General features: G+C 44.6%; 1 protein-coding gene across 1 annotated transcript; it reads right to left on the bottom strand.

Annotated features, from left to right (window-relative positions):
- Positions 1 to 2,128: 2,128 nt before the first annotated feature.
- CTCFL (CCCTC-binding factor like) lies at positions 2,129 to 25,873 on the bottom strand. The gene is made up of 11 exons (XM_068987467.1): positions 25,535 to 25,873; positions 25,313 to 25,438; positions 24,353 to 24,578; positions 22,341 to 22,511; positions 21,900 to 22,033; positions 16,881 to 17,001; positions 16,196 to 16,345; positions 12,619 to 12,779; positions 11,023 to 11,205; positions 3,123 to 3,243; positions 2,129 to 2,277 (listed from the first exon to the last, which is right to left on the bottom strand). The coding sequence occupies exons 1-11, from the start codon at positions 25,871 to 25,873 to the stop codon at positions 2,129 to 2,131; spliced, it is 1,881 nt and encodes a 626-aa protein (XP_068843568.1).
- Positions 25,874 to 26,362: the final 489 nt, after the last annotated feature.

Below are 26,362 nucleotides of genomic sequence, written 5' to 3'. Positions count from 1 at the left end.
TATTTGTCCTTTTATCACCGGCTTATATCACTAAGAATAATATCTTCAAGGTTCATCCACCTTGTAGCAGGTGTCAAATTTTCCTTCCTTTTTAAGGCTGAATGATATTCCACTGTACAGACAGACCACATTTGACTTATCCATTCATCTATCCATGGACACCTGTGTTACTTCCACGTTCTGGCTATGGTGAATAGTGCTTCCATAAACACAGGTATACAAGTATCTCTTCAATCCCCTGCTTCAATTCTTTTGGGTCTATCCCCAAAACTGCTGAATCACGTGGTAATTCTATTTTTAATTTTTTGAGGACCCACCATACTGTTTCCATAGCATCTGGCATCTGCACCATTTTACATGCTCATCAACAATGCACAAGGGTTTCAGTTTTTCCACCTTCTCATCGGGCGAAGAAAACATTTTTTAGAACCGTCACTCACACATTACAAAAGACAGCAAATTTAAGTCAATTCATTTTATTGAGTTTTGCAAAAACATGTTTAAACAACAGTCAAAGAATAAGAAAGTACTACAGAAGTTCAAATAGGTCCAACTGTAGCATACAGCAGAGCATGGGATTTAAGCCTTACTGTGTGATTTCAATTAATTCACTGTCATAAAATGAATACACTGTCTTTCCTGCTAGGAAATTGCTTCCATATGTTCACCTTACACGGGCCTTCTGAACTTGGTGTATTTTAACAGCAGATCAGCATTTTAAGAATTTGAATTTAGTTAGTTAGATGGGAGAAATTCTTTTACAATGTGTATGTACATCAAATTGTTTATCAAGTCATCAGAAGGTACACTTTAAAAACCTTACAATTTTATTTGTCAACTACATCTCAATAAAGCTAAAAAAAAGAATTTAGGGCCTATCAATGATTTTAAAATATGGGAGGGGAAGAGTTCACAGCAAAAGCAGTTGCTGCGCTAAGAAGAAAAATATGACTCAGTATAAAGACTGTTCTTGTTTAGTTGCTGTCATGTTTGACTCTTTTGCAACCCCAGGGATTGCAGCCCAACGGGCCCCTCTGTCCACGGGATTCTCCAGGCAAGAATACTGGAGTGGGCTGCCATTTCCTCCGCCAGGGGATCTTTCCCACCCAGGGTTAGAACCTGCGTCTCCTGCATTGACAGGCGGGTTCTGTACCCTGAGCCACATGGGAAACCCTCACTATAAAGATAGGCACTAGTTCATTTTAAGTAAAAGAGGCATTTCACGTGCTACTCAAATGTGGGAAAATTCAACTGGCAAAAGAAAAATACTCATTCTAGGGAGCTCTAAAAATGTACACATGCTTTACAGGTACACATTCGCCTTATTGGATTTTTATGTTTTTTCTCTGCCAATTATTTAAAAAATATAGACAAAGGTGTTTTAGCAAAACATAAGGGTGACCAATTGATCTAGTAATTAATAAGCAATAATGGAATGTAATGGGGGAGGGGTTTCATACATGCCAAAGAATGACATGAAGAAAGAATACAAAATCTAAAATCAAATCTTGCTTATCAACTAAAGTAAAAAACTTACTCATCATTTTCCAGTTTAAAGTTTCTTATTTCTATTCAGTTTTTAAAATAACGTTAAGATATTTCATGTTGAATTTAAAACTAACTAAAAGCATTATATTTTATTATATTACTTTAAATTTAGCATTAAATTTTATGGAAAATTTATTTATATTTAAAAAATGGACATAAAAGTAGCCTTTAATGTTAAAACTCATAATATCGGAAATATCATGGGTGTGTACAATGTAACCTGTAGTTTCCCATGTTTGACACTGTTTGTTGAAGCACTAAATAGTCTATACTACGACGGAAATGACTATTATCCAAAAATTATTGCTTGTTCATCATGGGGCACATTGTCTGCATCAAACAAATGAATTCATAGGTTTGAGGTTTTATCCTCCAATTCAGGATTGGGCCCTTTATCAAATACCTGCAATGTTTTGCAACATCCAGTTGAAAATACGCAAACAATTCTAGGCACTACCACAAGCTCTAGAAAAAATTATGATAATTCCCTATGATGAATTCAATTGTTTCAAACACAGTGCTAAAACCTTGTAACTCTATGTAAGAATTCTGCGGCTGTGAGACTGAACCCTGCCTCCTCTCACTTATCCATCAAGGCCAGGATCATGTCGCAGGTCAGGTCCTCCTCCAGGTCCTCACCTCCGGTCTTGGCTTCTAAGAAGTCAATGGGCACCATCTCTCCTGGGTACAGCTCTCCATTCACGAGGGATACCTCCTCGGCTGTAGCTTCTCGGGGAAAAAGGCACAGGGTTGGTATATTTAAAATAAAGCCAAGAAATTAAAATTGATAGATTGTGTAACTGTATCTTGGAAGTGACTGCTGAATTTTTAGCACAGCAGTAAGCGTTTTAGAAAGCAATCCTTCTGTTTATAGAACAGTACAAATGTGGTGCTGGAGAAGACTCCTGAGAGTCCTCTGAACAGCAAGGAAATCAAACCAGTCAATCCTAAAGGAAATCAACTGGGAATACTCATTGGAAGGAGTATACTTTGGCCACCTGATGCGAAGTGCTGGAAAAGACCCTGATGCTGGGAAAGATTCATGGCAAGTGAAGGGGAAGGCAGAGGGCGAGATGGTTGGATGGCATCACAGACTCAATGGACATGAACCTGAGCAAGCTCTGGGAAATAGTGAAGGACAGGGAAGTCTGATGTGCTGCAGTCCATGGGGTCACAGAGAGTCGAACACGACTGAGTGACTAAACAATGACAACAACGTGGTCATTTGCTGTAGCAGCCCCAGGAGATGGACACGGTGGCCAGCAGCTCCACCAGGCCCAGGGACAGTCCACCAGAGTGGCCAGGGACGTCACCGCCTGGCTCACAGGTCCAGCCAGGACCCCATGACGGGGGTGTGGATCCACCAGGCCCCCAGGCTCATTCCTCTCCGATTCCATCATCACCCCCACTTTACCAGCCCACCCACTGCGGCGGCAGCAGCAACACTGCTAGGACCAGGCGCCTGCCCGCGTCGGGCACTGAAGGTTCCCTTTCACAGTAACTCCCAGCACCCAGGGAAACGGACAACCAGAAACCACTGTGGAATAAAACCCGATTGGTTTGAAAGGAGGTACCGTCTTCCTTGGCTGGCTCTCTTGGGCTGGCGGGCTTCCTCTTCACTGCTCTTTCTTTTTCCACGGTGGTCGGCTTTTCCTGCCCAGAGTTACATTTTCCCGAGTGTCTCTGCATGTTGCTCTGTAGGGGGGAGAGGGAAACGACACAGCAGGGGGCACGTCATTGTTGCCAGGACCGGCCTGGAAAACCCACGGCCAAAGAGACAGGACGCAGGGAACAGTGCGTGCCTCACACAGTTTGTACAAACAAGACAACTTTTTAAAGGAGACTGCTCTCTGTTGTATTTAGGTCTAGCCAAAATCCAGCTCGTCTTTAAATATTTTAAAAATCATACGAGTCAGTGAGAAGACAACATTTATTTTTCTGGACTGTTTTTACTCTATGAAGCAAGGCTTGAAAAATTCAATAGACTGGATCCCAGATTTTATGAAAATCAGTGATAGACCATGTACATTTCACTGCGCTGTCAGCTTCCCCCTGGAAGGTATTAAGATTGTACAATGTCTGGAGTTAAAAAGGCAGCTCAAAACTTTTATATCAGACCTATTAACCATATATTTTTGTCAGCATACACTCAGGATGATTTAAAATAAGTAAGAACACTTACACTATCTGACAAGTTCATAAACTAAAGTAAGATATTGGCAGCATGTCATTAAATACTTCCATTATATAAAACATGCCTCCTAATTTCCATTTTGACTTTGGTGGGGTGCTAAGGACCGTCCTGGTGTGTGGGGAGGAGGAGGGAAGATTCACATGTCAGGGGAGGGGAAATATTATTTAAATTTCTTCCATTTTATGCTTAGCCATAGAGGTTGGAACACTGCTTCAACAGCAGACTTGAGTAGCTGGGACAGAAACTGGTCTGTGAAGCTGAAAATATTTACTTTCTGGCCCTTTACAGAAAAAAAGTGTACCAATCCTTGGTTAATAAAATGATAACGGATGTAAAACCAAGCCTTTTGGAGTCAAAGATTCTTCTGTGAATATGATAAAAGCAATGGCTTCACCCCCAGCAAAGTTTATAAATCTCCATCTACGACTTCCCAACAATGTCACGAAGTTCATGGCTAAGGACCCCTGATACCAGTTTTGCATAAACAAACAAAACAAAAACATCCAGCCTTTAAAAAGTAAGTGGGGTAAGATTTTAAGTAAACATATCGATATCTGGGGCTTCCCAGATGGCGCTAGGGGTAAGGAACTCGCCTGCAGATGCATGAGACATAAGGCATGAGGGCTCCTTCCCCGAGTCAGGAAGGTCCCCTGGTGAAGGGAATGGCAACCCACTCCAGTATTCTTGCCTGGAGAGTTCCATGGACAGAGGAGCCTGGCGGGCTACAATCCACAGGCTCGCAAAGAGTCAGACATGACTGAGTGACTTAGCACACGTCAACATTTAGGGCCCAGAGAGCAAACTGAAATAATACAACAAACATTCATGTCAGGGAAACGATTCTCAAGAGAGGAGGCCCCTGGTGCTCTGAAGCCAGAGTGGGGGTCCTTCCTGGGGAGGAAGGGGGGTGACATTCTGGCACCCACCCCAGTATTCCTACCTCGAGGAATACACAGGGTCCACTGTGTGTTAAAGACAGGAAGTCTGAGAATCACTTACTTTTGATTGGAGCATGACTGCTTTACAGTGTTGTCAGTTTCTGCTGTGCACGCCCGCGTGCTCAGTCACGTCTGTCTCTTTGCAACCCTGTGGACTGCAGCCTGCCAGGCTCTTCTGTCCATGGGATTCTCCAGGCAGGAATACTGGAGCAGGTTGCCAGGCCCTCCTCCAGGGGAGCTTCCCTACTGAGGGATTAAACCCACGTCTCCTGCATTTTCCACATCACAGGTGGGTTCTTTACCGCTGAGCCACCGGGTAAGCCTGAATCAGCTACAGGTGTACAAATATCCTCTCTCTTTTGGACCTCCTTCCCTCCCGCCCCCCACCCCACCCTTCTAGGTCATCACGGGGCCCTGAGCTGAGCTCCCTGCACTATACAGCAGCTTCCTACTGTTAACCAGTTTACTCATGGTAGTGCATATATGTCAATTCCACGCTCTCCATCCATCCCACACTCCCCTTCCCCTGCTGTGTCCACTGTTCTCTGCTACTTTTTAAAAATTAAATTGGAGTATCCAGATATGCTTTCATTTATTTAAACACAGTTTTTTTTTTTTTTTGAGTAGTTTTACATTCTCAGCAAAATTGAGAGGGAGGTAGAGATTTTCTGCCCTGAAAATCCTGTTCTGTGCCTATTCGTTCCTCCATCAAGCCCAACCCTTGGAGGCCATTGATCTTTTTATTGTCCTCATAGTTTTGCCTTTTCCAGAGAGTTATGTAGTTGGAATCAGACAATCTGTAGTCTTTTCAGACTGCTTCTTTCACCTAATGAGCATGTACAGTTCCTTCGTGTCTTTTCATGGCTTGATGGCTCATTCCTTTTTAGCACTGAATATCCCACTGTCTGGATGCACTGCAATTTATGTGTCCATCCACCTACCCGAGAAAGCCTTGGTTGCTTCCGAGTTGGGCTATTATGAGTAAAGCTGCTATAAACATCTGTGAGCAGGTTTGTATGTAAATATAAGCCTTCAGCTCCTTGGGGGTAAATACCAAAGAACAGGGTTGCTGGACTGTAATGTACGAGTAGATTTAGTTTTGCAGGAAACTTCCAAGCTGTCTTCCAAAGTGGCTGCACTGTTTTACACACTTTCACCAGCAACACATGACAGTTCCTGTTGCTCCACATTCTTGCCAGCATCTGGTGTTGTCAGTGTTCTGGACTTTGGCTGCTCCAACAGGTGTGTCGTGGCATCTCTTTTTTTTAAGTGTTAAACAAAATGACTTTTATTCCAACAAGCTATTATACATGTTTTGGTAAAACAGCAATTGTTTGAATTTACATTTCCTTGATGACATATGATGGGGAATAATTTTTCGTAGGCTTATTTGCCATCTGTATAGCCTTCTAAGAAGATCATGGCATCCGGTCCCATGACTTCACAGCAAATAGATGGGGGGAGAAGTGGAAGCAGTGACAGATTTTATTTTCTTGGGCTCCATAATCACTGAGGACCATGACTGCAGCTATGAAATTAAAAGATGCTTGCTCCTTGGAAGAAAAACTGTGACAAACTTAGCGTATTAAAAAGCAGAGACATCACTTTGCTGACAAAGGTCTGTCTAGTTAAAGCTATGGTTTTTCCAGTAGACATGTACAGATGTGAGAGGTGGACCATAAAGAAGGGTAAGTGCTGAAGAATTGATGCTTTCAAATTGTAGTGCTGGAGAAGACTCTGGAGAGTCCCTTGGACTGCAAGGAGATCAGACCAGTCAGTTCAGTTCAGTTCAGTTGCTCAGTTGTGTCCGACTCTTTGTGACCTCATGGACTGCAGCATGCCAGGCCTCCCTGTCCATCACCAACTCTAGGAGTTTACTCAAATGTATGTCCATTGAGTCGGTGATGCCATCCAACCATCTCATCCTCTGTCATTCCCTTTTCCTTCTACCTTCAATCTTTCCCAGCATCAGAGTCTTTTCAAATAAGTCAGTTCTTTGCATCAGTTGGCCAAAGTATTGGAGTTTTAGCTTCGGCATCAGTCCTTCCAATGAACATTCAGGACTGATTTTCTTTAGGATGGACTGGTTGGACCTCCTTGCAGTCCAAGGGATTTTCAAGAGTCTTCTCCAACACCACAGTTCAAAAGCATCAATTCTTCAGCGCTCAGCTTTCTTTATAGTTCAACTCTCATATCCATACATGACTACTGGAAAAGCCATAGCTTTGACTAGATGGACTTTGTCAATCCTAAAAGAAAGAAATCAACCCTGAATATTCATTGGAAGGACTGATGCTGAAGCTCCAGTACTTTGGCTATCTGGTGCGAAGAACTGACTCATTGGAATAGACCCTGATGCTGGGAAAAATTGAAAGCAAAAGAAGAGGGCAACAGAGGATGCGATGGTTGGATGACATCACTGACTCAATGGACATGAATTTAAGCAAACTCTGGGAGATAGATAGTGTAAGACAGAGGAGCCTGGGGTGTCACAGACCGTGGGATTGCAAAGAGTCAGCCTCGACTTAACGACTGAACAAGAATGACAAATATCTTCTTCGGTGAGGTGCCTGTTAAAATCCTTGGTCCATTTTTTAATTGGTCATTTTCTTATGGTTGGGTTTTAAGAGTTCTTTGTATTCTGGATAAATCTTTTATCTGATGTGACATTTGCAAATATTTTCTCCTAGTTTGTAGCTTATGTGCTCATTCTTTTGATATAGTCTTTCACAGAAGTTTTTAACTTCATTGAAGCCCATTGTATCAGTTATTTCTCTCATGGATCATATCTTTGGTGTTTTTTCTGTAAAGACATCACCATACCAATGTCATCAGGAACTTTTCCCCCTATGTTATACTCTAGGACTTTTACAGCTTTTTTTTTTCTTTTTTTTAACCTTTAAGTCAGAAGTCTGTGATCCATTTTGAGCTAATTTTTAGAAGAGTGTAAGGCCTGGATCTTGTTTTTTTTTTTTTTTTTTTTTTGCATGTGGGTGTCCCATTGCTCCAGCATCATTTGTTGAAAAGATGATCTTTTCTCCAATGTCTTGCTTTTGCTCCTTTTTCAAAGATCAGCTGATTGTGTTTTTGGAGGTCTATTTCTGGGGTCTCTATTCTGTTCCATTGATCTGTTGGGTCTGTTCTTGCACCAATATCACACTATCTGAAGTTTTATTTTTTAATAGTTTTTTATATTAAAAAAAAGTTTATTTATTTATATGGCTGCATCGGGTCTTAGTTGCAGCAGCTCAGGATCCCTTGTTGCATCCTGGGAACTCTAGAGCACGTGGCTCAGTAGTTGTGACACCAGGGCTGAGTTGCCCTGCGGCATGTGGGATCTTGGTTCACTGACCAGGGATCGAACCTGTGTCCTTAGCACTGGAAGGCAGATTCTTAACTCCTGGACTACCCGGGAAGTCCTTAAGGCTTTATATTAAGTCTTGAAGTCAGGGAGCATCAGTCTCCCAACTTCATCTTTCTCCTTCAATATTGTGGGCCTTCTGCTCTCTCTGTAAACCTTGGAATCAGTTTGTCAGTAACCACAAAGTAACTTGACAAGATGTTGATGGGAATTGCACTGAGTCTATAGGTGACACCTTGATGATACTGAATTTTCTTATCCATAAACCTGGACTATTTCTCTACTCATTTGGTTCTTCTTTGACTTCATTCGTCAGAACATTCTTCATTTCTGTTACAGTGTTATTGATCTCCAGCATTTCTTTTCAGTTCTTTCTTAGGATTTCCAGCTCAGCTTACATGGTGTGCTGCCTATTTTTTTCTGTTAGAGCTCTTAGCATATGAATCAAAGTTGTTTTAAACTCCTGGTCTGATAATTCCAAGGTCCCTGGCCCTCCTGATGCTCACTCTCTCTCTTCAAATTTTTATTTATTTATTTTTGCTCTTTGGCATGCCTTGGAATTTTTTCTTGTTAGCTGGACGTGATGTACTGTATAAAAGAAACTGCTGTAAATAGGCCTGGGCTTCAAAATCACTGTGAACAATGACTGCAGCCATGAAATTAAAGGCCGCTTGCTCCTTGGAAGAAAAGCTATGACAAACCTAGACAGCAAATTAAAAAACAGAGACATTACTCTGTGGACAAAGGTTCATATAGTCAAAGCTATGGTTTTTCCAGTAGTCATGTATAGATGTGAGAGTTGGACCATAAATGAGACTGAGCACTGAAGAATTGATTCTTTTGAACTGCGGTGCCTGAGAAGTCTTCAGAGTCTCTTGGACTACAAGGAGATCAAACCAGTTTATCCTAAAGGAAATCAACTCTGAATATTCATTGGAAGGACTGTTGCTGAAGTTGAAGCTCAGGCTCCAATACTTTGGCTGCCTGATGCGAAGAGTCAACTCATTGGTAAAAGACCCTGATGCTGGGAAAAGACTGAGGGCACGAGGAGAAGTGGGTGACAGAGGATGAGATGGTTGGATGGCATTACTGATTCAAAGGACATGAACTTGGGCAAACTCTGGGAGATGGTGAGGGACAGGGAAGCCTGGCGTGCTGCAGTCCACGGGGTCCCCAAGAGTTGGACACAACTTGGCGACTGAACAACAACAACAAATATTCTGTCAAACGGATGGGCAGCATTTCATCTGTTTGTTAGCTGATGGACATTTGGGTAGTCTCCACTTCTTAATGAATAATGCTGCTGTGAACGGCTATGTAGTCATAAGTTTTCACTTCTTTGGGGTACATGACTAGGTGTGGAATTGCCAGGTTACATGGTAACTTTATGTTTAACTTTTTGAGGACCTGCCAGGCTATCTTTCAAGGTGACTTCATCATTTAAAAATTTCACCAGTAGTGTATGAGGGGTCCAATCTCTGCACATCTTTGTTATCTTCTTTGGTCACAGTTATCCTGATGGCTGTCCCATGGGGTAACTCACCGTCCTTCTGCTCTGCATTTCCTTAGTGAGGAATCTTTTCACAAGCCTGTAGTTTATCTGTATATCTTCTTTGGAGAAATGTCTACTTAGATCCTTTGTCTGTTTTTAATAGAATACTTATCTTTGTATTACTGAGCTGTAAAAGTTCTTTATATATTCTAGACTCAAGTCCCAGTGTACTTGCTTGAATAGGAGGAAAAGTTTCCAAACTTCCGATTTTATGTTCTGAAGGAGTCTATGAGGCTGACTTATTCTTTTCTCTGTTTCCCTGTGGCTTCTTTACAATTTTAACTCAGCATGAATGACACTGTTTCTGGAGCACTGCCACTGCTTCTGTTTGAAATTCTGAAGTTTTAGCATTAACATTCTAAAACTGTCACATGACACTACCCAAACACACAACGACTCTACCATCGTCTCTTAAGAGGAAAGACAGTTTCCTCCATGAAACAGTCAAATTCAGATCATTTTAAACTTTTATAAAGTTAGAGTGAAGCTTATATCATATCTAAGAATCTGGCTAATCACCTCTGGTGCTTTTAAAATGTCCATAAATGGACACTTTTTTCTTTCAAAAGGGACTCATCCCCCATCCCTGGAATAGGGCCTGAATTATGTGATGCATTTGCAATGAATTAGGGTCGTGTCACTTTGAAGACTAGGGGACAAAAGGCACCATGGCCTCCTCCTTGCTATCTCTCACTCGCTCTGGTTATGAGGATACTTGAGCAGCCCAGCGGAGAGATCTATGCGATCAGGAACTGTGGCCTCCAGCCAAGAGCCCCGTTGAGGGCGCCAGCTTGGAAGTGGTCCCTCCAGCCCTCGTCAAGCCTTCAAATGACTGCAGCCCTGACAACATGCTGATTGGGACCCATGAGAGATCCAGAGTCAGAACCACCCCAACTTCCTGACCCACAGAAAATGAGACAGGACAGATGCGGGTTGTGTTAAGCCAGTAGGTTGGGGGTAACTCACTATGCCATAGATAACTAACACAACATCTAAAAAATGATGAATAGAAGAGCAAGTGTATTTCTCGGCATAGTACCAATGGCACGAGTCTAAGAATATCTACAAAACGTATGAAAACCAGCATTCTCTCTATGAAGTAGCCTAAACAGAATCCACAAGGACAATTCTTTAAACTGTTACCTGAGAAGCAGGGGTTCTTTAGTCTGAGGACTCCCTAAAGCCATTTGCAAGATTCTGTCTGCAGGATTGCCTTTTTCCACAGAAGGGAGACCACACATTTATATAAGATTTCCAAGACTTTCGTGACTCCAAAAAACTAATAACCACTTTCCTAAGGCATGACAGATGCTATCTTAAATCCTAGCAAATTTCTATAATCGGGTTTAAACTGCCTGGGTGTGACACTGTGCCTGGGGGATCCTGGGATCTTTTCAAGGAGGATTTATTGTGACTTGAGTGAGCTTACCCAGCGGGAAAAACCTTTGCCACACTTGGGGCATTCGTAAACAGTCGGGACGAAATTGGTATCGTGGTATTTCCTGAAGTGCACATTTAGAAGCTGCTGCTGTCGGAAACATTTATTGCAGGCGAGGCAGACAAATGGCTTCTCTCCGGTATGGGTACGTATGTGAACTGTCATATGACGTTCCTGGAAGGCAAGGAAAACAAACAGGCTTAGCTACTGACGATTTTTTAGTATCAGGCATTATTTATTGTGTGTGTTTAGTCACTCAGTCGTGTCTGACTCTTTGTGACTTCATGGACTGTAGCCTGCAGAATACTGGAATGGGTTGCCATTTCCTCCTCCAGGGCATCTTCCTGACCTAGGGATTGAACCTGCATCTCTTGCACTGCAGGCGGATTCTTTCACGCTGAGCCACTGGGGAAGCCCCATTATTAACTGCATACCTTTCCCCCCTCCTCCAAAGACGTGTGCATTTTTAAGAAAAAACAAAGCCAATGCATTCCCGACACAGCCCTACCGTGGAAGCAGCACAGTATGGCCTCTAGGAAGCGAGGTCTTACCCAGTCCTTGCCCCCAGGTTACCAAGTTCTCACGATTAATCCCAGCCGGTCCTTCCCTCCCGGGGGATGAGGCAGACCACACTTGGAAGAGTGAAATCAATTTCCTCTCCAGAAGAGCTCATGTAGCTGCAGCCTCATTTCTATAACTATTTGCCATGATCCGAGTTTACAAAGAGCAGACAGATCCTGCAAACTTGAAAACCTATCGTTAGAGTTTCAATTCAGCGGCTATTTGGGGGTCGAAGGAACTCAAGCATCTAGATGTTTTCCTGGCTATTATCCGATGGTGTTACAGCTAATCTCCATTATCGATTTAAAAGCACAGTGGTGAAAATCACTGTTCTCAGCAAAGAAATCACCAGAAATTTTAACTAAGATTTACATGAGTAACTCATTTGGGGAATCAAGACAAAAATATAGATTGTACATGCTGTGGGACAACTGAGTTGACGTGCTGCAACTACTGAGCCTGGGCACCTAGGGCCCTGTGTGCCCCAACGAGAGCCCACTGCGATGAGAGCCCACCGCGATGAGAAACCCAGGCACTGCAACTAGAGAGCAGCGCCCAATTTCCGCAACTTGAGAAAGGCCACAGGCATCCGCAAAGACCCGGCACAAGCAAAAATTAGTAAATTAATCAAAAAACAAGACACACAACAGTCCTGCTTGGTGTGGCTGCTCTGACTCACATTTGGGCAGCCCCACTGCCTTTGCACCATCAATGCCAACGTCACATAGCGAAAGGGCAGAGAGTGTGTTGGCAGCATAATTACTTAATGACAGTGACTTTGACCTTATGCTTCTGATTGCCTTCAAGGACCTCAAGGGGTCTGTGAGCCACACTTTTGAACCCACACTGTGAAAACAACTCTTGGCTCATACACAGCTGTCTTTTGGCTGTTCTGAATTGTCTCTTTTATGGAAGGCACGATTTTCCAGAATATGTTCAAAGTGAAAGGGAATCCCACTCCAGCCCTTCCTTCTTCCATCTCCCCCCGGCCCCCAGCACCTGCCTGGAGTCCCTGATACACAGTACCTGCTTGCAAGCGTAGTTGCAGTATTCACACTTGAATCTCTTCTCATTTTTGTGAGTCTTCTGGTGCTGGATAAGGGTGTAGCGATCGTGGAACACAGCAGGGCAGTAACGGCATTTCATCTCTGCAGTTTCGTACGTGTGCAGGTTGCGCAAATGGACACCTAAAAGCATCATGGAGCATCATATACAAGAAGTTATTTTCTGTGAGGTCAATTTTCCCCTACTCTTCAAGTAGAGTTTCTCAGCCTTGGAACTACAGGCAGACCTCAGAGATACTGCAGGTTCCCTTTCAGACCATTATGAGAAACCAAATAAAACAAATATTAATACATGGATGTTTTTGCTTCCCAGTGCCTATAAATCTTATGTTTATGCTAGACAATCGTCTGTTAAGTGCGCACTAGCATTGTGTCTAAAAAACTAGATGCATGCTTTAATTTAAAACTACTTTACTGCTTTAAAAAAATGCTAACTGGCATCTGAGCCTTCAGCAAGTCATAATCTTTTTGCTGGTGCAGGATTTGAAATATTGTGAGACTTATACCAAAATGTGATACAGAGACAAGAAGTGAACAAGTGTAGTCGGAAAAAAATGGTGCAAATAGACTTGCTTAATGCAGGGTTGCCACAAATGTTCAATGTGTAAGAAACACAGCATCTGAGGAACACAATAAAGCAAAGTGCAATAGAATGGGGTCTGCTGGTAGTAACACTTGAAGCTGGCTGAGGTCTTCCTGGGCGGGGTGGGGGCGTCCTGGGTGCTGCAGGATGTATGTTTAACAGCCTTGCTGGCCTCCACCCTCTAGCACCAGTCGCATCCCTTCCTCCCCAGGGTGATAACCAAAGTGCCTTCAGATACTGCCAAATGCCCACCTCCCCAGCCATAAAGTCATTCTCAGCTGAAAACTGCTGCTTTAAATGCACAGTGTACTGACATCTCATGCTAATATTCTTTCTCATGGAGTTAAGCACATAAGGTAGGACATATCGGACGCAACATGTTCATTAAACAAAGCACTTGGAGAACCTTACTATGTGGGTGGATTTTTAGGATAATGTTAAGATGGTTTTACGTGAATGTCTGTGCACATGCTGATTGTGTCTGACTCTTTGCAACCTTACGGACTGTAGCCCACCAGGCTCCTCTGTCCACGGGGTTTCCTAGGCAAGAATACTGGAATGGGTTGCTATTTCCTTCTCCAAGGGATCTTCCTGATTCTAGGACAGAACCCGTGTCTCGCGTCTCCTGCATCGGCAGGCAGGTTCTTTACCACTCTGTGGCCTACTGCTGCTGCTAAGTCGCTTCAGTCGTGTCCAACTCTGTGAGACCCCATAGACGGCCTCCTACCAGGCTTCCCCGTCCCTGGGATTCTCCGGGCAAGAACACTGGAGTGGGTTACCATTTCCTTCTCCAATGCATGAAAGTGAAAAGTGAAAGTGAAGCCGCTCAGTCGTGTCCGACTCTTAGTGACCCCATGGACTGCAGCACACCAGGCTCCTCCATCCATGGGATTTTCCAGGCAAGAGTACTGGAGTGGGGTGCCATTGCCTTCTCCCTAGGATGGTTTTATGTAACAAAGATATAACCTCTGCAATTTTTGCATAATTTTAAAATATATATATTTATTTGGCTGCACCAGGTCTTAGTTGGGGCATGCAGGATCTAGTTCTCTAATCAAGGATCAAACCTAGGCCCCCTGCCTTGGGATCTCTGAGCCTTAACCACTGGACCACCAGGGAAGTCCCTAGCCTCTGTATTCTGACTTAAAAGCCCAGATGTTCTGTTAGATGTCAATCTTCTGATTTTTCCTAGGTTGTAATTGACAGACACACTCTAAGATAATTTCTTGTCAACTGAGTCTAGTGCGAGTTGGCTTTGTGATCCTTTGTGTCAGAGGCTACACTAAAATTAACAGCTGCTGGGTGGAGGTACACACGTCAGGTGTGCCGACTCAGTCATTTAAAGAGCTTGGTATCTCCTATAGAGACAAGAAGGAAGGCTGAGTTTGTTTATAGAACATCTCATGACATGTATGGAGAATGTCACTGACTCAGATGGGCCATAGCCTGTATTTCTTGGTGGTGGTGTCAAAAATGTCCCTTCTTGGCAACTGGTTCATGGTTCACGCCCTACAAGGTCCCACTGGGCTGTGTTTTGCAACTGACAAAGATTTTGAAGAAAAACAAAAGCTAAGGCTTCACTAAACACCTTTACCCTTTTAGAAATGTTTTCAAAATAGTGACTCTCATCTCTAGAATCTCTCTGGGCAAACTGGGGACTCTATCTCTGCTGGCATATTCTGAGCATCACAGGGTTATGTTTTAGGAAGAGGACAGAGGCAGTGGAAACTGAGGGACCAGGAACCCTGGAACAAAGGAGAGAGGCTGGCTCACTCACTCTACCTGTCCCCCACCCCTGACACCAACTACAACCAGTTTCCCCTGAAGCTGGCATATGACCCCAGCTCTCAACCCGGCACTCAGACGTGCTCAAGGTGCGTCCTCTGTTACGATGGTTTACCTGGTCACAATGTGGATTTCATGTCACAGGAAGAGAACTGTTTCACTGAGGCAAGTTCCTCATGGAAAGAACCATGTCTCGCTTCTTACTTTTGTCCCTTTAGTTCCCAGAACTTTTCAGGGTCACAGCAGGGGGTTAAGAAAAGCTTGCTGAGTGTCACTGGACAGGACACTGATAAAAGATTCAGAACCTGCAACGAGGCCATGTCCTGGCATCCTGGTCACGGGACTCTGGGGTAAGTTCGCTTTCTGTATCTGATCCCCTTCGTCATTTGTGAAAAAACAGACCCAATACGGAGCCAAGTAACACCTGGAGGAAGCCCATTATAAGCTCAAATGCCCGTGAGAGCGCATCTGTGTACCTAGACAGGACCTGGACCAAACTCTGAAACTACAATTATGCAATATAGCCACAAGATGGCACCATAGGACCTCTTAAAAAAAAAAAAACAAACCAACAATCAAGGAAAAAAACAACACAAAAAACCCCCAACTCAACCCCGGAGCAGTTCTTGAATTCTACTGCCTCCCTGGCATCAGGCCCAGGGCTCCTCAGGTTTCCCAGAGCTGCACACAGTGCAGCCTAAAGAAGTCAGTAGCACTGACATGTAAACGCTATCATGTGTAAAACAGATAGCTGGTGGGAAGCTGCTGTGCAGCTCAGCTCAGTGCTCTGGGGTAACCTAGTGGGACTGACCTGGGGCGGGGCGGGAGAGAGGCTCAAGAAGGAGGGGATATATGAATACATATAGCTAAGTCACATTGTACTGTAAAGCAGCTATGAAAAGTGGAAGTCTTCATGGCTCTGTCATATTTAAGTCTTGCAACCCCATGGACTGTAGCCTGCCAGGCTCCTCTGTCCATGGGATTCTCCGTGCACGAATACTGGAGTGGGTTTCCATTTCCTTCTCCAGAGGATCTTCCTGATCCCAGGATTGAACCCAGGGCTCCTGCATTGCAAGCAGATTCTTTACCGTCTGAGCCACCAGGGAAGCTCAAAGCAACTACACGCCAATGAAAAAAACAATAAAGGAAGTTCCGGACGCCAGACACTCACGCAGGTCGCTCTTCCTGGCAATGATGGTGGCGCAGTGTGGGCACTGGTACTTGGGGACATTCTCGCTGTGCTTCTGCAGGACGTGCATCTTCATGGTCCCACTCTGGGTGAAGCGGGCATGGCAGATGTGGCATTCGTAGGGCTTCTCCCCTGGGACACGGAAGACAACAGTGACCGTCTGCTGAGGTGCTCCACCCCGAAAACCCTGGTGCTCCGCAAAGGACACCTGGGGCTGAAAGCCTTTCTTTCCTCCAGTATTCCCTTTTCAGCTCCTTCATCCTACGTCTGATTCTCCAAAGAGCACGAGATTCCTAAATCAAGCCAGACAACATCATGTCCAGCTGTGGACAGTGGGCCAGAGGGAGCGACTCTCCTAACATCTGGTGGCTGCTCATGGTTCAAGGCCCACGCGTGCCCGTGTGCTCAGTGGCCCAGACATGTCCAACTCTTTGCGACCCTGTGGACTATAGCCCGCCAGGCTCCTCTGTCCATGGGATTCTCCAGGCAAGACACTGGAGTGGGTTGCCATGCTCTCCTCCAGGGGATCTTCCTGAACCAGGGATGGAACCCGCGCCTCTTGTGTCTCCTGCGTTGGCAAGCGGGTTCTTTACCACTAGCGCCCCCTGGGAAGCCCTCAGAGAAAGCAACGCGTTGCCTATTTGGCCTTAGCAGGAGAGACTCCCACCTGAATGTGTTCTCATGTGCCGCTTCAGCTTGTAGGTGTCTTTGCTGGCGTAGCTGCAGAGGGAGCACTGAAACGGGCGCTCCCCCGTGTGTGAGCGGATGTGGCGCTTCAACTTGCTCGCCTGGTAAACAAATGAAAGATATTTATTGCAATGGAAACGTCAAACCTGCGGACTCTTGAATAAAGCAGCATTATAAAAGATATGGAAATGAGTCCAACGTTAACATCAGAGCCCATTTCACACCCCGGAAAACACGCTAAGCCTTTCATTTTCCTTTCTGGGTTGGATGGTGTCCTTCATCTGAGTTGTGTGCGCTGAGACCTCGGGTGACAATGAGAGGGAGGACGAAGAGACTCTCACCTTCAGCTTCGCTTTGCAAAAGAAGATGGAAATCCAGACGCTCAGAGCAAACACGATTTTATTTTCATTTCTAAGGCAACATCCTCTCAAAAGTGGCGAAGTTTAGATTATGCTGCAGAAGTGCGCAGGCCACAAAACTATTGTTTGTGTAAATAGAGAAACTTGAAACATGAGCTCTTGAATGGACCTGTGTCTGTTGGAGGCACTTTCCAGCTCCAAGTCCTGTGGACCCTAAACGGCCCAGGGATGGAGGAAAGCCTCCTTAGTAATTAAGAAGAGGTTCCAGGGACTTCCCTGGTGGTCCAGTGGCTAGGACTCTACGCTCTCAAAGCAGGAGGCCCAGGTTCGATCCCTAGTCGGGGAACTGGATCCCACATGCCACAAACCGCAGCAAAGAGTGAAATAACTATCTTTTAACAAGATAGGTTCCACGCGGCAGTAGTTTCTCCATGAGAAGTAACTTAAAAAAATTATTTTATTCTTGAAAGCCTTGGGTCTTTCTTGTGCACAGGCTTTTCTCTCGTTGTAGAGAGTGAGGGCTCCTCTCTGGTTGTGGTGCACGGGTTCTCATCGCAGTGGCCTCTCTTGCTGGGGAGCATGGGCTCTAGGTGCTCAGCCTTCAGTAGTTGTGGCGCATGGGCTTAGCTGCTCCGTGGCGTGCGGGATCTTCCCAGATCAGGGACTGATCGAACCCGTGTCCCCTGCATTGGCAGGCAGATTCTCATCCTCTGTACCACCCGAGAAGCAACTTTTAAGTAGAAGAAAAGTAACATTTAAGTAGAAAAAAAATACACTACATTCTAATTTGATTAGAATGTATGTACCCTACTCGGTTAAAAGGTAGACACGCCTCTCATTTGATCTTTTTTTTTTTTTTTTTTGCCTATTTTATTACCTTCAAGAACTGTTCTTACACTGTAATCACTTATTTTGGGCCTTTATCTACCTTTAGTAGAACAGAAGGTAATCGCCTAGAATACAGATGTCAGAAATCCCTGAGGAGTCTCTTTGTAATCTTAGGAGGGCTGCGCTGGGCTGGGTTCCCTAATGTGTGGCAACTACACACAAGCCTGAAGAACATTCTAGAACAGGGGAAGACTTGGAAAACAAGAGCCAAACCAAAACAATTTGGCTTTTAGATTTTCATTTTTATTTATTTACTTTTGGTTGGACTGGGTCTTCGTTGCTGTGGACAGGCTTTCTCTAGCTGCAGTGAGTGGGGGCTACTCTTTGTTGCAGTGTGTCGGCCTCTCATTGAGGTGGCTTTTCTTGTAGCAGAGCACAGGTGCACTAGGCGCACGGGCTTTGGGAGTTGCGGCACGTGGGCTCAGTAGTTGTGGCCCATGGGCTTGGTAGCTCTGTGGCTTGTGGGATCTTCCCAGACCAGCGATCGAACCCCTGCACTGGCAGGCTGATTCTTTATCCACTGCGCTACCTGGGAAGTCCCAGCTTAGATTTTTAGAAGGAAAAAAGATATCTTTGAGTGTACCAGAAAGCAAAACAAAAAGAACTTTTAAAATCATAGCACAAAAGGTTTGATAAGTTGCACGGTGTAAATGATCAAAGAAAAGTGCTAGTCACATAGGCGTGTCCAACTCTGCCAGGCTCCGCTCTTCATGGAATTCTCCAGGCAAGAATACTGGAGTGGGCAGCCATTCCCTTTTCCAGGGGATCTTCCTGACGCAGGGATCAAACCCAGGTCTCCTGTACTGCAGGCAGATTCTTTACTGTCTGAGGCACCAGAGAAGCCCATCAAAGAAGGCTGTGTGTAAACCTTCTCTGGACGGCTGTGAAAGCGAGGATGGGGAGAGAGGGGAGTTCAGAAGCTGCTATACCTGTACCCCAGCCTTACTCACTCCTGCTGGCACTTGGGTATAGGCGTGATGTCAGAGAGGGGGCTTGGGTTACTCCTTCTTAGAGCAGACCAGCATGCTAGACTTTGAAAGTGCAAAAAAACAAAACAACAACAACAACATAAAAACAACCCAACAACAAGATGATGGCAGCAGCAGAGGGTCGGGGTTGAGGCCAACTCCAGAGACAGGTCTCAGCGAACCTGGGAGTGTGTGCTGAGAACTGGCAGAACAGCAACCAAAAGTCTACACCACATTTACGACCTTCAGATGGCTTCATTCTGTGAAACCCCGCATTTGTGTTTTTGAAATGGAGCAGGAGCCTATACTTCTCTGGTGGCTCAGACAGTAAAGATTCTGCCTGCAATGCAGGAGACCCAGGTTTGATTCCTGGCTTGGAAAGACTCCCCGGAGAAGGCAACCCACTTCAATATTCTTGCCTGGAGAATTCTGTGGACAGAGGACCCCAGGGGGCTACAGTAGTCTATGGGAGTCCCAAGGAGCCAGACACCTGAGTGACTTTCACTTTCAGGATCCTATGGTCCTTGCCGCGCCCCCGCGTGCCCCCCACCCCCAGCTGATGTTCTCTGCCTGCCTCTTGTGTGGAAAACTTTAGTCAAAAAGTAAGTTCAACCAGAGAGCGAGAAATGCTGAAACAAACGAAAAACCAAGTGAGAAGAGACTAAATAATAATGATGTTTTCATTAAGCATAGGGAAGGACCTTTAGTTCTTTTTCAAGGGCTACAGATAATATTCTGGGCCATATCCTGTGGACTGTCTTACAGATACTAAAACACCAGGTGGAAAAGTTAACTACATGCAGACCAGATGGCACCCAGGACATGAGCTGCCACAATTCTGAGAAATGGCCTCAAAGAAATGGGAACAAAGGGATCCTGGAACTGAAGATTAACTGTACCTAAAACAACCAAGGTGATGCTGGTCCAACCAGTGACGGCCAATTTGAAGATGAGTGTTACAGATGACTGCTGTTTCTGCATGTAGCTCCCCGCTGCCCCACTCTGTCTATAAAGGCTCTCACCCTCTGCTTGTTGGGGTGGGGGGAGTCGGCCTTTGGACAGATTTCTGCCACCCTCTCCCTCAAGTTGCTGCTGGTGGTGGTTTAGTCCCTAAGTCGTGTCTGACTCTTGTGATCCCATGGACTGTAGCCCGCCAAGCTCCTCTGTCCATGGGATTCTCCAGGCAAGAATACTGGAGTGGGTTGCCATTTCCTTCTCCAGGGAATCTTCCCAACCCAGGAATCAAACCTGGGTCTCCTGCATTGCAGGCAGATTCTTTACTGACTGAGCTATGCTGGCACCTGAAATAAAGCAAACTTTCCTTTGCACCAACCTGGCCTGTCTATTGGCTTTTGAGTGGCAAGCAGCTGGACCGCACCCCACCCCCCCACCCCACACTTTTGGTTACATTTTCATTATACAGTTACAACCTTTAACTCAGATGAAAAAAAATTTTTTTAAATAGTAAGAGCAAAAAAGAAAATTATTTTTGGAATCAAATTCGGACACTGTCTGTGAAATTTCCTAGTTGATGAAACACAGTTGCATCACTACTGCATTTAAACTTTCGCTGTCCCCTTTGGCTTAGTTGAGTTCGAGTGTCTTTTCCTTGCTCAATGGGCTCAGGACCCAGCATGTGCTGTACTAGACGGCAGAGTCCTTAAAACTTGCAGAAAAGTGACATTCAAAAGTAACTGTGATCCACTGGTTAAGAATTCGCCTTGCAACACAGGGGACACTGGTTTGATCCCTGGTCTGGGAGGATCTCACATGCCACCGAGAAGCTGGGTCTGTGAGCCACAACTCCTGAGCCTGTGCTCTAGAGCCTGGGAGCCGCAATTACTGAAGCCCACACCCCCAGAGACTATTGCTTCCAAACTACAGAGTAGCCCCCACTTGCTGAAACTAGAGAAAACCTGCAGGCAGCAACGAAGCCCCAGGCAAAAATAAATAAATAAATAATTTAAAAAGTAACTGTACTCTTCTGCTGTCATTTCCCTGAGAATGAGCTCAGTTTTCTGGGATGTATAAATAAACCAATCTAGTAGAAACGATATGATAAAACTGAAGATTCAAAAAGGTGGTCTCTGTCCTTAAGAACAGAAATGGCCATGTTTAAATCTTTAAGCAAGTTGCTTTGCACGGAACCGAGTACCACTGAGGAAAGCTCAAAGATTTCGGCAAAAATTCAAACCGGATCTGTATTCTGTGTTAGAGCAGATACATTTTGATTTTGTGGAATGAGTGCTACACGGAATGCTGGGTAGAATGTTTAAACAAATATGAGAATTATTTCTCAAGGACCATAGATTACTTGTAATCTGTACACCATAATATATTACTTTCACTGCTGCTGCTGCTAAGTTGCTTCAGTTGTGTCCGACTCTGTGCCACCCCAGACGGCAGCCCACCTGGCTCCTCTGTCCCTGGGATTCTCCAGGCAAGAATACTGGAGTGGGTTGCTATTTCCTTCTCCAAAGCAGGAAAGTGAAAAGTGAAAGTGAAGTCGTTCAGTCGTGTCCGACTCCTAGCGATCCCATGGACGGCAGCCCACCAAGCTCCTCCGTCCATGGGATTTTCCAGGCAAGAGTACTGGAGTGGGTTGCCATTGCCTTCTCCAATTACTTTCACTAGTTGGTGTCAAAGGAAAAAAAAAAAAAAAGAAATCATGTTTAAAAAAAAATTAAATTTAGAAACGAGAACGAGATATTGGAAGAGATTCTATTACCAGTTTGATTTACAGAAACTTCTTAATAAGACACTACGTACAAAGAGTGAACTTACTTCTACACTAGCGTACTTGCACACGGAGCATTTAAAGGGTTTCTCATGAGTGTGTTTATAACGTCTATGCCGGATGAGTTCTCCACTGGTGACAAATGCCATGTCACAATCAGCACACTTGTGGGGCCTGGTTCCTGTAAAATCACACAGTTTATTCTTTCAAACAAGATTTAACAACAATTTATCTAGGCAATTATAACGTATAATACTCAGTCTCAAAATGATTTAAAAATTCAGAAGAGGCTCTTTAAACCAAATGCTCCAGAGAGATATGAGAAAAATCTTTGGACCATCCAATGTTTTTAACCAAAGTGGAAGAAAAAAAGACAAAACTAAAGTCTAAAAAAAGACACCATTTTTATTTAGAAACAGGTAGATCTGCCTTTTTATGCAAGTCTCAACATGGATCCTGCAAGGGAAACGCCCCCCTCAGCTGTTTACCTGTATGGGTGTTGACATGATTCCGAAGGAGGGTGACTGTACGGAAAGCTTTCAGGCAAAGGTGACACACGTGGGGCTTTTCAGTGCTGTGAATTTTCACATGACGATTGAGACTCGAAACTCTAGAAGAGGTGAACTTGCAGAAGTTGCAGTGGAAGGTTCGTTTTACTTCTGCAGGAGGGAGAGACAACATTTATGTGTTTGTAAACATTTTCCTTTAGGTGCTCAAATTCCACTTAAATACATCAAAGTAATTTGGCACATCCTTTTTTTCTTTTTTTAACCTAACGTGGTGACCCAACAAAAGACACTCCATGAAAATGGTAACCAAAAGAAAGCTGGGTGGCAATACTCATAGGTGAAATAGACTCTGACAAAAACTGTTACAAGAGACAGATAAGAACGTAATGGAGGGCTTCCTGGGTGACTCAGGGGGAAAGAATTCACCTGCCAATGTAGGAGACATGGGGTTCAATCCCTGATGCAGGGAAGATTCCACCTGCCCTAGATCCTGTGCTCTACAACCAAAGAAGCCACCACGATGAGACACCTGCACATCGAAACTCGAGAGTATCCCTGCCCTGCTGCAACTGGAGAAAAGCCCTCGCAGCCAAAATTAAATAAGTAAGCATTTTTTAAAAAAGAACATAATACAATAGTAAAAGAATCAAATCATCACGAAGATATAACAATTATAAACACATGTGCACCCAATAATAGGTCCCCAAAATACTTGAAGCAAAAACTGAAAGAATTGAAAGCAGGAAGAGAGCCTTCAATAGCAGTTGGAGACTTCAACAACCCACTTTCAACAATGAAGAGCACACCTAGGCAAAATATCATCAAGGAAACAGGAGACTCAACATAAACCTATTTGACAGAATAGACTTCTATGAACACTCCACTCAACAAGAGCACAATATATATTCCTCACAGATGTATATGGAACCTTCTCCAAAAAAGACAATAGGGTAAACCAGAAAACAAGTGTCAATTAATTTTAAAAGACAGAACTAATCTGCCCTTTGACCATCACAAACTGAAGTCAGTAATCAATAAAAGAAAGATATTTGGAAAATTCACAAATATATAGAAGCTAAACAATACACTCCTAAAGGACCAATAGGTCAAAGAAGAAGTTGCAAATACTTTGAGATGATGCTAACCACAAGTAAGAAGGGACAGTGGTGGCAGTGTGGTTTTCTAAACTGAATCACTTTTTAGCCCTGACCAACTGTTGCTAGGAGGAAACAGCCAAAGGTAGCCAGATACAGCTTTTTATAAAAGAGCTAAAAGTTGAAATTTCAAGGGTGAAATCTCTTGATTTAGATAAGAGAGAAACTAAACTTTTAAAAAACCTGAACAAATAAATTTTGAGGGCCAGGTTTATCCTCTTTCCTAGCTTCACCTAAACATCCCCTCCCCTTAGAAGATGTCTTGGCTGCCCTCTGGGTATCACTCTGTCCATCTCCCAGCACTGACACACTTGCTTGGGTCTCCGTCAGACCTCCCAACCCCCAGGGGTGCAAAGTAGGGAGCAGATGGGGCCCAAGCTTCTATCTGTTGCTTTGTTTAGTCGCCAAGTCATTTCCGACTCTTTGCAACCCCATGGACCGTACCTGCCAGGCTCCTATGTTCAGGGGATTTCCCAGGCAAGAATACTGGAGTGGGTTGCCATTTCCTTCTCCAGGGCATCTTCCCAACCCAGGGATCAAACTCGCGTCTCCTGCACAAGCAGGTGAATTCTTTAACACTGAGCCACCTTGGAAATTCAAGCTTCTATTTAAGTGCACCTAAATAGAAAGGGAGTCTCTGTACCATGGTTTTAAAACATTTGATCACAAAACGCAAAACTCTTTTGCATTTGATTCACAATATAGAGTTCAAAGTTTCCTGCCATTCTGAAAACGACTAAAGCAACCACTACAAACTCAAATTGCCCTCTCCCCCACTAAAGAGAATCAGTTGCCCTGTTGTTTGCAGAGCTTCTTGCACCAACTGAACTGGCCTACCCTTTGCCTTTTTTTGATTTTTCGTAGTGCTGGGTTTTTCAAGGTGTGCTTGACCCGGTTGAGGTTTCTCTTTTTGTTCTTCCATATTTAAGTTTGAAAATGTCAGAACAATTTCATCTCTTCCTTCATCTCCTGGCCTTGCTTCCACAAGGAAAAACTGCTCTTCTGCTTTTTCACTGAATCCACCTTCAGCCAGCAGCTGTTCCTCTTCCTGACCTTTCTGGAGCTAATGCACAAAAACAAGTATTCAAACAAGTACAATACTGTTAATTACAGCCTGGTTTAACTCTTCACCTTGATGAAACCATAAAATCCACAGAGGAAAACATAAAAAAGTACAGAAAATTGTCCGTTGCAACCAAAATGCTTAAACTGTAATTATTAAGCATCAAGGGTTTGAATGGAACATTAATACAGTTTTAAAACTCAAAGGATCTTATCATATTCTAATTAGTGTAACTTCTTAAACTCTAAATAAACTGCACAAGTTCCTTCATGATTTTTCTGGGCCATATCTTTATTGTAACAATTTAATCTTTTTTTTTTGGATGTGGACCATTTTTAAAGTCTTTATTAGATTTGTTATTGCTTCTGTTTTATGTTTTGGTTTCTTGGCCATAAGGCATATGGGATCTTAGCTTCCAGGGATCAAACCTGCAACCCCTGCACTGAAATGAGAAGTCTTAACCACTGACCATCTGAGAAGTCCCTGTGTTTAAAATACAAAATTTAAACTGCTTGTCCATATATAATATTGCACAAGTTAGTTGCTCAGTCCTTTCCAACTCTTTGCGACTCCATGGACTATAGCCCGCCAGGCTCCTCTGTCCATGGGATTCTCCAGGCAAGAATACTGGAGTGGGTAGCCATGCCTTTTGAGGGATCTTCCCAACCCAGGGAAGGAGAACTCTAAAAAACTGTTTTCTGGCTCCCCCTTCTTTTTCTTAAAACCAGGTGTACCTTTATGGATCCAGTGCTTTCTTCCAGGTTCATTGCAGACTTGCAGTCTTCACCGGCCCTGGTCACATTCTCCTCCAGAAGCTGAAATTGCATCACCTCCATCTCCTGCAGCGAGTAGACCTCCTCCTGGACATTGAGGACACACTGGTGCAGGCTCTGCTGGGCCGCCTCCTCGAGCCACACCAGCGACTGCACCCCACCACCGGCCTGGCTCACCGTCACCTGCATCTCGTCCTCCTGCTGGGGATCCAGCCAGCTCAGGTCCTGCAGTTCAGCCTCTCCCGAGGGGAAGTGCACAGTCCGCAGGGTCAGGATGTGCCTCTCGCTCTCCTCCGGGGCAGCCAGCACCAGCTCTGGCACCTCCTCCAGGATCGTGGTCTGGAGGGGCCCCTGAGCACTCTCCACCTCCAAACCCGCAGACCCCGACTGTTCCTTTACTCCGCACACCCCATCATTGTCAGTTTCCTCTTCCTCCTCCTCCAGGGCCCTGTCTGGTATCAACTCCGGTTCTTTGATTTGGGTGAACTGCTCAGGGGGGACAGAGAGCTCAGCCCCTGCCATTATGACTCCGCCTCTGTCAGAGAAAGAAGCAAGCCTGTCTGGATGGGCACAGTCGGGGGTTCAGCCTAGTAGGCTTTGGGGCTGATCAAGGCCTGATAAGGTTCCAGCCCCCAAAGACTTGGGGGCTCACATGGGTCAGGACTAAGTTAACTCAGCCTAGGCTGAGAAGGGGCTGAGGCTAAGCAGGATTTAGGCTAAAGTAGGTGTTTGTCTAGAAAATTCTAGAACCAAAAGATTTGAGCCTGGGCAAGCTTTCAGCAAATGCACATTCCAGGCCTGGAAGGCTTGAGACTGGCCAGGCTTTCAGCAAATGCACATTCCAGGTCCAGAAGGGTGGCTTGAACCAGCTTTCCACCAGGGCACAATTACAGACTAAGCTCCCTTTGAGCCATGGAGGCTTCAGGCCTAGGGCCTCTACCCACGCAGCCCTGGCCTTCAGGCCTCAGGCTCACCACATGCCCCCTCCAGGCCTGGGGCGTCGTTCCCTCC

Source organism: Capricornis sumatraensis, chromosome 15, assembly GCF_032405125.1.
Source record: "Capricornis sumatraensis isolate serow.1 chromosome 15, serow.2, whole genome shotgun sequence".
In the NCBI taxonomy this organism is placed as follows: Eukaryota; Metazoa; Chordata; class Mammalia; order Artiodactyla; family Bovidae; genus Capricornis; species Capricornis sumatraensis.
Note: the sequence above shows the minus strand (reverse complement) of the source record. Positions and strands in the feature narration are given on the sequence as shown.

Excerpts from the sequence above, each read along its gene's own strand:
- CTCFL (XM_068987467.1), bottom strand. The coding sequence starts at position 25,873 with ATGGCAGGGGCTGAGCTCTCTGTCCCCCCTGAGCAGTTCACCCAAATC. Across the intron at positions 3,244-11,022 it reads GCAAAGGTTTTTCCCGCTGG|AGCAACATGCAGAGACACTC; the intron begins GTAAGCTCACTC and ends TCCCCCCTACAG. Across the intron at positions 2,278-3,122 it reads AGAGCCAGCCAAGGAAGACG|AAGCTACAGCCGAGGAGGTA; the intron begins GTACCTCCTTTC and ends TTTTTCCCCGAG.